Genomic DNA, 12,666 nt, shown 5'->3' on the forward strand with positions numbered 1-12,666 from the left:
TTGATGCAAAATTTTATGACGAATTTGTATTATTTATAAAGGAAAAGAAACCTACCCCGACCAGCCGTATGGTATCCATGTTTTGGTGAATACACAGAAGTGTCGTAGAACCAAATCAGTGAGTTGTTGGCCCGAAGGATAGTACCAAATCGAAATCGAAAATGAAATTGAAGTAAAGATAGTGATAATGGGTATTTGATATACTTTAACATGCTTAAATGCACATGGGAAAAGTTAAGTTAATTAAATTCGTATTCATTTGCCTATTTTGACTTTATTTACGTCATTTGGTTTTCTAATGTGCATTTTGGCATATTAAAGATATCAAACTATTTTCGCGGTAAATTCCCCGTTTATTAAAATGAAACTGAAAGTGGATGTTAAGAGAAAACTGACTTATATTGGATTTTACTGGTTGTTAATACAAATCTAATGACAGTGAATACAATTTTAGGCAGATTTATTTCTACGCCGTGAAGCATTCCCTCCACACTAATCTCTCGTTCGTGGTTTATTTACTTTTAGATAATTGATAATATTTATGCTGTATACTAAACTCTGAGAAACGATTTAGCTGGATATATTATACAAATACGTATTTCTTCCATGTTTATTGAAGTTTACTTAAATCTGTGAATCAGGACAAACAACAAAACTTCAACGAACCCTATTTCCGTTGGCATTTACGTTGCTTTCATTTAGGAAACAATCACTAGCTAACATTACATCCGAAAACGTGATTTTAGCTGGCGTGCCTCCTGAGAAGCAATATCCTTAAAGGTAAAAATTTACTTTAGGTTGTATCGAGGTCACACATTTAGGCACAATGAGGAGTTTTCGGAAACTTATTAAAATCTTGCTGACCTTTACATTTCTAACACCTTCAAGGTCCTTTGTTCTCAATCCGTGAGTTTAAATTAAAATTCCTTCCCTGAATGACTTTGGGTCCGGGCCTGAGATGTATGATAACACAGGGTGTTCACTGTATCCTCAAATTTGGAGACAACTGAGAATTCCTAAGTGGATTGACTACATTTTTACCACGGTAACTAGCACAAAGCAATCTTAGGCACTTTCGTGGGAGCCCATGGCTATCTAGGAAGCAAGTATAAGTGTACAGGGAACAGTTCTAAGCGGTTAATTAGATGGCAGAGGCATCTTCGAAGATTCAGGTTTCTTTTTACAGTGCGTTTCCTATACGAAAAATTTATGCAGTAGACACATGTCAATTTAGTATTTTGCGCAGTATGTTAAACGTTTTTTATTGTTGCGTTTATGCCTGAGGTACTTTTCTTTCTTCACCTAGGATAATTAAGAAATTTGTATCTGTCCACAGACTCTTCATGGAGCCCACGCCATTCCGAACTTTTTGCGTTGGAATCAGTTCCGGTCCCGGGATCATTTGCGGCACAATTTGGGATCATTTGCGGTTCGGGGATCATTTGCGGGCCTGTACATATACCGGAATATGTGTGCACGTTTGTAAAATGAGTGTTTAGAAGACGTGATTTATTTCTGATAACTAACACATGAGTAAAAAATTTACCCCGTCGATTAGTGGGGTCACGAAAGTGTATCTCACTTGATTATAGTACTGGCTGGGAACCAGAATTCCATTACTGATGTTATGGGTACATGTCTGTGATCGAGTAAATATATTCCAGAGATAAATGAGTGAACATATGCACGGAACTCATTTTGGTTGCAAACTGCACTCTCCGTCCCTGAAATCCGAAATAATTCTAGGCTGGAATTACCACACATCTTAATAAATTTAGCGCTGAATAAGGTCATTCAATTAATGAGTTGAGGAATACCAATTTATTTGAACGCCTGGATGATAAGTATCTCTCACAAGCACGAGTGTTGTTTACATCCGGTGACTTGTGGAGACTTTGATATTGCAACTGGGAGTAGAGATGGCGCTTCCCTGGTCCCAGAGGTTTTTCTTGATTTTTCTTCTTTTCGCGAAACGGCGAACACGAGTCGCGAAGCGGCGAGAAAGAAAAACCTCTGGTTACCTTGGACTTGAATCTCACTTTCATGCAGATGCCAGCTGTCAAACGCGTCAAATTGATAATTACAAAAGGGACCAATGGCAACTTAGCAATCACGTGCTTATCAGCCGCTAATGATTTCCACTCGGGTGGTGGAGAGTAGTATCACTTGACCTACTTGGCCGGGGTCAACGCGCGTGTTTGCAGGAATTGATGTTTTCATCCGCAACGATCGCGAAGGTTCTGTCTTGTTAAACATTACTACGGAGCATGTTTCTCCACTTACTCGTTTTGTAAGAAGGACTCGGGACTTCCAAATGGAAAGGCCTAAGCTTCTTGTTTTCGCTGCTCAAACTGGCCACTGAAATGCCACGGTTTTGCAGTTCGCGGATATGAGAGTACACGAGAGACTTAGAGGACACACAATCAATATTGTGGCAAGACGAGGGTATGAATAACCTGACAGGTACAGGTATTTGCAGACATCAGGGAGCAACTGAAATATAATTGATTTTCCATGTCCGGTTGGCAGTATGGCAAACAACACATCCTTGCGATTTATGACTGCGAGCAAGGATTTCTTTTGATGTTCGGTGAGACTTTCAATCTCTGGAAAACGCTCCTCGAGTACCGAAGTCAAAATTTCTTCGAAGACACTGTCAGAAACATAATCCATGTCGAACACAGGCGAATCTTGAACGTGTATAAACTGAGAACTGAAGTATTTTGCAAACAAATTCCTTCCCTGGTAGAGAGGCAAAATTTACCTCAAGAAGTGCAATGACAGATATCCCCACCGTCCCCTCGGTATTACCAATCAAACGAACCAATCATATTGATTTGCGTGCTTGTAAAAATATCAACCAATCCAAGCGCGAAGGTCAGATCCTGACCCTGGCGTCTGCATGAAAGTGAGACTCAAGTCCAAAGTAACCAGAGGTTTTTCTTTCTCGCCGCTTCGCGACTCGTGTTTTCACCGCTTCGCGGCTCTCTCGCAGCTCTCTCATGCGGAGAAAAATCAAGAAAAACCTCTGGGACCAGGGTATAGTAAGATGGCGCTTTTGTCAGAGCACTCGCTTCTCACCAATAGCTACCAATGTGACCCGGGTTCGATTCCCAGGCCCAGCGTCATATGTGGGCTGAGTTTGTGGTTGATTCTCGTCCTTGCTTCGAGAGTTTTTTCAGCGGGTTCTCCGGTTTTACTCCCTCCACAAGAAAAAAAGAAAAAACACTTCTAAATTCCAATTCGATCGGGAATCCGAGGGCCAACAAGAACAAATAATGTGGCTGAAATCAAACATCCGGTGACAATTCTCAGAGACTACCTCCTATGTACCCATTGTTTGATTGTACAATTTATACATGCTACATATTTCAATTGTAGATACATTTTTGTTACTATTCCTTATTTGTAAATAATTTTAATTTTTTTTGGTGTTGTTGTTGTGCCACCAGTTAGTTGTGAAAACTAAATACACTGCCACATTAATAAAGCTTTTACTTACTTCACTTACTTTACTTGTGGGACTTTGGAAATATATAATAACTGTAAAGTTAATATTTTTAAATATTTCTATTGATATCGATACATGCCTTCAAAAGTTTGTAAAATGAGCGCACGACAGCCGTAAGAAACAAATTTTACCGTGACAAATTGACGGGCTTATCCAAGTGTATCTCATTTGGTTATAGTACTGGCTGGGAACCAGGCCCGGGTTGTTCGAAAGCCGGTTAACGGTAACCCAGGATTAAATGTTCACTGAAGTGTTATTTTTTCTTGTTTAAAAATGTTTTTCACCTCTAACGTTTGGTTTAGTTTGAGATTACTACAGATCAAAACTGTAGGACAAACGATATAAACAGAACACCTCACCAAAAAGTTACAAAACTGAAATCAAAATTCTCGCTAATCCTGGGTGAGCTTAATCGGGCTTTGAACAACCCATTTATTTACTGACGTCGCCTGATTAGAGTTATTTATGGATACCTCCTGTATTTGGCATACAGTGCAGTAATTAGCATTCCTCAACACGTTACTTACTTCATTCAACAAACCTCAAGAAATGCATATGCTCCCAATGTTACATGTATTTTAAAAGATCCCAGCCTACAATTTCTTTTGGATTTCAGTGGCATGGGGTGTAGTTTGCAACCAAAACAAGTTCCAACCTTTTTTTCACTCACTGAGGTGTTCAATTCCGAATCCATCTATTGGCCGGTGCCCACTACATCTATGGTACATGTTTTCGTTTCTCGCCCGCAGATCTAAAAAGCACATCAGTAATACGTTTTTGCTCATGTGAAATATTGGCTATTGGGAGAGCAAACTTTGTGGGTCCTTCAAACCGAGTCAAACCACCAAATTCATCTGACAATCTCCTATAACTACATTTAAAGTTTTCTTCTAATATAGTGGTTTTGGTCAGCAGCAAACGGTAGTGTAGTACAGCCCACAAGTAAACAACTGTTGTAGGAAGCCATTGGAACGTGTTCATGAGAACAACATCAGTCTCAGAGTCGTAAAGGAAAATTTCAAATCCACTTCTAAAGACTTGGATTATGGGGAACAGAGTCCTTTGATAACTGTAATGGTGCTTATAAGCAAAGAAAAATGTTATAGCAGTAGCAATGGCTTGGGAAAATCCTAATCCCATGTCACTTGAATCCTGCTTCCCTTCAATCAATGAACAACCTACAAAATGAATACAAACAAAAATGTCTGAAACTGGTCGGCTTAAGTGTTTTGCTTTCTTTTTCCTTGAGTGGCTGGTGATGGCTGATGTTAAGGAGCAAGTTTAGATATATTTCTAGCTTCTAGAATTCACGGCTATATAGTCGTAAAGAAAGTCAGCACGATAATTTGAAAAAATTTCAAGATACTACAATGCAAGCCATGTATTTTGCTACATCAACCTAAAGATTAATCTAGGGGGTACTCTGGATGTTTTTCGGTAGGGGTGTGCCGCTGTAAATCTGATACCCTTAGCCTATACCAGACTGTGGTCAGCTACGACCCTATTCTAGACTAGTTGCGAAAAATTCCCACCCTATCCCACACTTGCTAGTCTCCAGGAGGTTAACCCTTGAGCTACAAAGTCTTTTCGCTTCAAGTTGTTTCAATACAACTCGAAGTTGATACTTATTTTTGATTACTTCTTGATGTGAAACCCACGCGCAATGTTCAAGCTCTTACTAATTGAACCCTACCCTTCACAGCGGCACATACCTATATACCTTAAATATGGGAGTATCCTCCCCCTCCCCCCCCCTCCTCGATTAAACAAAGTGGCTATGAACCACGAGGCCACTGAACTGAGTTTCATTTTATACATTGCCCACTATCATTAGGTATCACAGACGTGAGTGTTGCAAGGATGTTTAGGATATATGTTGAGCCAAGAGAAAAGAGTATATAAAGGCCACAAATTTTCCAGCAGCCAGTGACTTTCACAAAATTAATGCTCAAAACCCAACCCCCTCCAGGACTTTTGACCAGTCCCTGATCATTTATTTATCTTTGGAGGATAGATTTGTGCAAAAATGTCGACTTGTTCTACAAATGGCAGTGGTATGGCCGTATTTATTTGGATGTACACAGGAACATGTCATCGATTCACATACAATATGGATCAATGTTGCAGTTTCTGAACTGGACATGAAGTATCAACTTCATCTCCTTAACTTCGGAGCCATTAGAATGCATGTATATGTGTCACTCATTCATTGAGGAGAGTGGAGAAATTGGAATGTGAACGTAACCTTAACTTAAAGTGCTTTCAAAACCTTGAAACAGGAAATACAAGGGATGTTGAGATTCCCATATTTTGTCATTTTTTCATGAAAGCAAACACTTTTCCTAATGTTGATAATATCCACCAATGCATGCACTGCCTATTTTGGAACATACAAGGTACTAGTTCATTTGTATGTAATAAATGAATAATGATAATAATAATGATGATGATGATGATGATGATGATGATGATGATGATGATGATGATGAAGATGAAAAAAATAAACAGTTTATTACAGCGCATCCACTGGGTGTCTCTTCGCCTGTAAACTCTAAATTACAATTTATCTAATACTAGAAGTTATATAAAAAGCGTAAGTTACAATTATGCCTAATGATAACTGTTTTTATCCTTACCAGCATCAAGCATGTCTTTGTCCTGGTCAAAAACAGGTTGAGCAAGAACAGCTGAAAAAAAAAAAAATCAAAGGCTCTTAGAGCTAAGTGGCCTAAACCATTACATGAAATACGTTAAGCTGCATGATGCAAGACGCAACACAATGACAATTTAATCAAATCTAGAACGTGCAAGCAATCCCCTGCCCTTGTGTTACAGTTATAATCTTACAGTCAAAAAAATGAAGAGTTGATTAACTTCTCACAACAAAGATCATGAGTGAAAATGTGCCCCCGCCAGGAGTCAAGCTCAGATCTTCTAATCACCAGAGCTTAAAACTAGGCCACTGAGACAACCACACTAAGATGGCTTTGATTTTGGCTTTATAGTGGAAAGCTCACATGAAGACACCTAGTGACACATTTTATGCAGTTACGATCAAATAACTTTACCCATTCATTCAGTGATTCACAGTCCACTCCCCTGAACACTGATCATAATTAACTGGCATAATTAATTTTGATGTGAAGTGTATATGAAATAATTCACATTTAAACTGCAGTCGTAGATAAAAGTGAAGAATGATCATCGCAGTAAATTTTCCAATTTAAGCAGCTGGAAAGAAGAAGCCTGAAAAAAAAATGAAAAAAAAAAAATTAGGGCTTTAATGGGATTCAAACCCGTGACCTCCGCGATACCGGTGTGACGCTCTACCAACTGAGCTATGAAGCCACACATTGGGAGCGAGGTCAATTAATTGAGTTCATGTCTTCCCGTGAGGAGTGAAATGATGTGAAGTATATATGAAATAATTCATATTTGAACTGTGGTTGTAGATGAAAGTGAAGAATGATCATCGCAGTAAATTTTCCAATTTAAGCAATTAGAAAGAAGAAGCCTGAAAATGTGTGGCTTCATAGCTCAGTTGGTAGAGCATCGCACTGGTATCGCAGAGGTCATGGGTTCGAATCCCACTGGAGCCCCGATTTTTTTCAGGCTTCTTCCTTCCAACTGCTTAAATTGGAAAATTTACTGTGATGATCATTCTTCACTTTCATAATTAATTTTGTGCAGCACAAAGTTAATTGCTGGGTAGTCTGTGTAAGCATCTGTGTAAGCATCTGTAAAATTGTACCTTATAGTAACACTACATATGACTTATAAACCTGGTGAAGGAAATTCACTTACCAGTTACTCCTGATGATGCTGAAAAAAAAATTAAAAAGTATTATTTATAAGATTTGGAAGCTCAAGGGCATATTTCTTCTGTTATGATTATCTTCAAACTGTACAAAATGAAGAAACATGTATGTCCAAAATATCAATCTCTTGCACTTTTCAATTTAGCGAAACTCACTTGCATTATTTGGAACTACCATCATGTCCATCTCTCCATGCCAAGCACAAGGGTGACCTACATGTCAATAAATGTTCTCATTAGCAGAGAGGTATCACAAACCTGGGTTTAAAACAAACACCTACTATGTACATATTACTGTAAAGAACAGGCAATATGGGTCAAATGGGAATGAACCACCAAGCTGCTATAACTTAGATTGGGTGGGCCGGGTCTTTTTGTACAATAATTTAAGGGCCCATGGACAGACATTTTTGGATTCATTGCTAAGGACACCTGTGGCTATTTGATTTTAATAATTTTTCTCCTTTAGGTACAGTCGAATCTTTTGCTCAGTCCAAAAAGCAAAAGTGAAATCACTGAGTCATGTGTGCCCATAACCACACAGCAAATAATGAAAAAGTCTAAAATTTTCAATATTACATAATTATGTTATCAGAAAATCATCCATGGTTTCTTTATCTTTGTCCATTGTTGCATCTTAGTAAACACGGGTGTCATTTCATTATGAAAATATACTTTTTTGGAGAGATTTAAAATATTCATTTCTCCATAACATTTTTTAAAATCTTAAAAATGATTCAAACAAATGCATACTTAGTTACTGATATATTTCCCCCCCAGGGGGAGAAGGGAGGTGGTGTACTCCCAGAAAAATTTGGTGGGGTTGTGCGGCATGCTTCCCAAAACCCTTACCCTATTAATGACCAAAATCTGCGATTTTCCCTACCCTACTTATGGCCAGGCCAAAAATTGGATACCCTATTTATGACTGTTGTGGCTGACACAGTTCCCCTAAACATAATTTTTGAAGGGGTTTTGTTTATGGTCTCATTAATAATGATGAAAAAGTAGCTTCTCCTAAACAACATACCCAATTCAAGACTAGAGTATGAAGACCATACCCTATTTAAGACCAAAATGGGTAAAATTGTTACCCTGTTTATGACCAAAACAGCTGAAAAACCATACCCTTCGGGGCTGTACATACCTGTTGTTGAAAAACAGGAAATCAAATTAGAGACCACTTGGTATAGGACTTTCTGCAAACTGGAAGACAATTTTGTTAATGGATATGCAATTCAGCTAACGAGAGATCTGTGCTGCGGCAACCACTTGAATGTGCTAGATGTACATGCACGATTATGAGTAATTTTGCATAAGAAACTGCTTCCCTTGGAGTCAAGTAATCTAGCAGGTTAATTTATCAGATAAGAATTCAAATGTGTCAGGTTCATGTAATTTTTTTTTCTTTAATCAAATTTTATAGTTTCCTTTTTTCACCTTATTTTACAAGTCTAAGAAAGTGCTTGAAGGGATAATCTTTGCACATCTTATCTGTACTTGTAAGTAAGTAGGCACTCATGAATTTTTGGTTTTTTGAGTGGTGCTTAAGGTGATTCCTCACACTTGCATTGCGCATCCTTACTGCGCATAATTTATGGCGTCATTCGCGCACGCTTGTGCACGTGCACATTGAAAACATGGTGGATTTGCCTTGATATTGAGTTCTGTCAGTTGAAAAATGACTATAGCTCACTAACGAGCTCGGGCACCCCAAATTTTTTTTCCAGTCATTTTAATCAACTAATCATTAGCTTTGCGTGAGAAAAGACTGATCTTATCTGTACTTGTAAGTAAGTAGGCACTCATGAATTTTTGGTTTTTCGAGTGGTGCTTAAGGTGATTCCTCACACTTGCATTGCGCATCCTTACTGCGCATAATTTATGGCGTCATTCGCGCACGCTTGTGCACGTGCACATTGAAAACATGGTGGATTTGCCTTGATATTGAGTTCTGTCAGTTGAAAAATGACTATAGCTCACTAACGAGCTCGGGCACCCCAAATTTTTTTTCCAGTCATTTTAATCAACTAATCATTAGCTTTGCGTGAGAAAAGACTGATCTTATCTGTACTTGTAAGTAAGTAGGCACTCATGAATTTTTGGTTTTTCGAGTGGTGCTTAAGGTGATTCCTCACACTTGCATTGCGCATCCTTACTGCGCATAATTTATGGCGTCATTCGCGCACGCTTGTGCACGTGCACATTGAAAACATGGTGGATTTGCCTTGATATTGAGTTCTGTCAGTTGAAAAATGACTATAGCTCACTAACGAGCTCGGGCACCCCAAATTTTTTTTCCAGTCATTTTAATCAACTAATCATTAGCTTTGCGTGAGAAAACACTGATCTGATTTGTGTTGTTGAAAATTGAATAAATAGGGAAAATAGCAGCTGCACTGTAGTCTTTTCTATTTTGCAGTTTGATAGCAGTGGCAAGCAATTTGGTTCCAATATTTTAACAAGGGTTCAGCTGTCTGTGTCCAACACAAGACTAGTATTGACTGTAGTTTGAGGCCTGTTTTTATGAGTCTGGGCTCACAAAGAGTTAACAATAACTTGGAATGCATTCTTGTAATAAGCATTAAATAATGCTAAAATGGGACATTTTCAATGCATCACTGCTCCTTAACGAGCATGGGCACCCCCTCTTTTTTATTTTATAATTAAAGTTCTCATATGATAAATATTCAGTGGACAAAGTTTGAACAAAAATCTATTGACAGTTTTATTTCAGGGAAATTACCTTAAGTGGACCCTTTGCATGACATTTTCAGGTCACCATGTCAATCAAGTCAAGTGTCGAACTGAAGTGCTACTGCAGTCTGCAGTCCCACAGTCGATGAATAAGAAATGAACTAAGTGTTGAACTGAAGTACTACTGCAGTCTGCAGTCTCGCAGTCGATGAATAAGAAATGAACTAAGTGTTGAACTGAAGTACTACTGCAGTCTGCAGTCTCGCAGTCGATGAATAAGAAATGAACTAAGTGTTGAACTGAAGTACTACTACAGTCTGCAGTCTCGCAGTCGATGAATAAGAAATGAACTAAGTGTTGAACTGAAGTACTACTGCAGTCTGCAGTCCCACAGTCAATGAATAAGAAATGAACTAAGTGTTGAACTGAAGTGCTACTGCAGTCTGCAGTCCCACAGTCAATGAATAAGAAATGAAAATGAAATGTGTAATTTGCACTGGTGTTACACTTTTTGCACTGGTATTACACTTGAACTGCACTGCTCTCAGCCAATCAGAATTGAGTAATTTTTTCATGTATACTATTAAGCTTATTATTCTTCTTGATAGACGTCGATCTATGTGCTAATTAAGTTTATATTTAATGGGGAAACGACGAAAAATAACTCAACATGTTCATGACACATAGCGTATAGTAATTTCCTTCAACACAGCATCCGTAACACAGCGTAACAAGATGTTTAGCTATGTTTGCGACCCTGATAAACTCAGTAAGCTTGTTTGCAGTTTAGTATAAGTTTTGAGCTGCCAGCGTTAACCCACCGAATCCAAAACATACCCGGTCTGTGAACCACCTATATCTGAACACAACTTCGCTCACTGGAATTGACGTAGGACAGCAACCTTCTATTTTCGTGAGGTAAAGTTTTTCAATACCAAGCCATTTACTCACGACTTCCACGGGCTCCATCACTGCCATCCACCGTTCGACGCCACAGATGGCCACCACTATGTGGCCACAGATGTAGAGTGTCACTTCCAAAAAAGAGCGCGATCCGTATAAACAGAAGCATATCACCCATCAAAGAGCAACCTCGTCCCCAAGGACTTCTCCACTTTTTAAAATGGTCTCCCGACGAGCCGCCATTTTGAAAATCGTCGAGGAAAGCACCCTGGGGACGAGGTTGCAGTACGGAAATGGACGAAGTCGTTTTCAACAGAGCGGAACATGACGTGACAGTGAGAATATAAGAGAGGGTCTCCCAGGGGGGTCTTTGTTCCCTTGTTCCGTTCAAAAATTACCCTATGTTCCCATATTTCCACACATTTTCGTTATTTGTTCCCCTTTGTAATTTTTCGAATTTTGTTCCCCTGTTCCCAAAAAATGGCTAACGTTCCCTTGTTCCCTTCGATATTTTGCCAATGTTCCCTTGTTCCCCAAAACCCCTGGGAGACCCTCATAAGAGACTAGTCTGCAATGCAGGCGTTTTTCACGAGGAAACACAAAATAATCAATGCAGTTAGAGTGTTTGGACGAGGCCGGAAAGAGGCGGGGGAGCGAGAAAAAACAAAACAAACGTATTTTCCCTTCTCTTCCCCTCTTTCAGAGTGTCATCCCCTCCCTCCCATGGCCGCTTTTAACTCGCTCCAGCCCTCTCGCGCTTTCTCATCCAAGATGTTGTGGGAACTGTTTTGGGTGGATTTAGGCACAACCATTCCCCAAAGCCTTCACGTGTGGTCAAGAAAGCCCGCTTGATTAACTGAAAGTGCCCTCGTGTTTTCCCCACAGTCAACAGTCGCCATTACTACAGATGGGTCTTGCGTTTTTCTCCTATATCCAGGACCAGGACCCAAGCTGCTGGGGTGTGCCGTGGAAAAATTTCCATTTTCACAATAACTGTCCAATTTCTCGCGCACTGATTGGCTCATTTTTATCATCAATAAGAGTATAGACGGGTGAAATTTTAATTCATGCAAGCTTTCACGTTCAATTTTCAGCTGTCAAACTGTCAACTCTTTAACCAATGGGATTTTAGGGACTTTTTAAAGTAGCCAATCAAAAAGCGAGAAAAGCTATTGACGATGTTCGCGTCATTTTGGTTACTGCGGAACCACTCGCCGCACAGCCACTTTGACAATGTTTTGACGCAATTTATCATCAATAAGAGGACAGACGCATAAAAAACTGACGTCAATTTGTTAAATAACCCCATACATTTATTACGCACGCAGAATGATTAACTATGCATGCGCTCTATTGTCTTTGAAGACAATAGCATCTCCCTAAGGTATTGAATATATACATTGATAATTACTACTTACTGTATGAATAAAAGAAGATTTTATTGCGCGCTGTAGTTCCATTCTTCTCTCTTTTTCTCCCCCATATTACCCACGCTCCTTACGCATTTTTTTCCCCTTGTTTTTTTCTTGTGCCCCCGCCGGTCTCGAACCACTTACCTTTCGCATACCTCTCGCTTACCAGTCTCTCATCTATACCACTACACTACGAGGAAAATCATTTTTATTTTACTTGACTCGTTAACATTCCAAGAAATTTACATTACAAATTTACATTCACTTAATCATCTGTTTAAGCATATTTCACGCTGCACGAAAACATGCATTGGTTTTTTTTTTAA

General features: G+C 39.1%; 1 protein-coding gene across 2 annotated transcripts; it reads right to left on the minus strand.

Moving 5' to 3' along the window:
- Window positions 1-969: 969 nt before the first annotated feature.
- On the minus strand, window positions 970-12,117 carry LOC145487991 (uncharacterized). Of its 2 annotated transcripts, none has more exons than XM_081466755.1 (5): window positions 10,977-12,117; window positions 7,485-7,541; window positions 7,316-7,333; window positions 6,148-6,198; window positions 970-4,689 (listed from the first exon to the last, which is right to left on the minus strand). In XM_081466755.1, exons 1-5 carry the CDS (start codon window positions 11,104-11,106, stop codon window positions 4,229-4,231), a joined length of 717 nt encoding a protein of 238 aa, XP_081322881.1. In that variant the 5' UTR covers window positions 11,107-12,117; the 3' UTR covers window positions 970-4,228. The 2 variants fall into 2 exon arrangements, with proteins under 2 accessions (XP_081322881.1, XP_081322880.1); XM_081466754.1 differs by lacking the exons at window positions 7,316-7,333; window positions 10,977-12,117 and adding exons at window positions 8,476-8,534; window positions 10,847-10,973.
- Between the last annotated feature and the right edge of the window lie 549 nt (window positions 12,118-12,666).

The sequence above is a fragment of the Orbicella franksi genome, chromosome 5 (assembly GCF_964199315.1).
Source record: "Orbicella franksi chromosome 5, jaOrbFran1.1, whole genome shotgun sequence".
NCBI classification, from domain to species: Eukaryota; Metazoa; Cnidaria; class Anthozoa; order Scleractinia; family Merulinidae; genus Orbicella; species Orbicella franksi.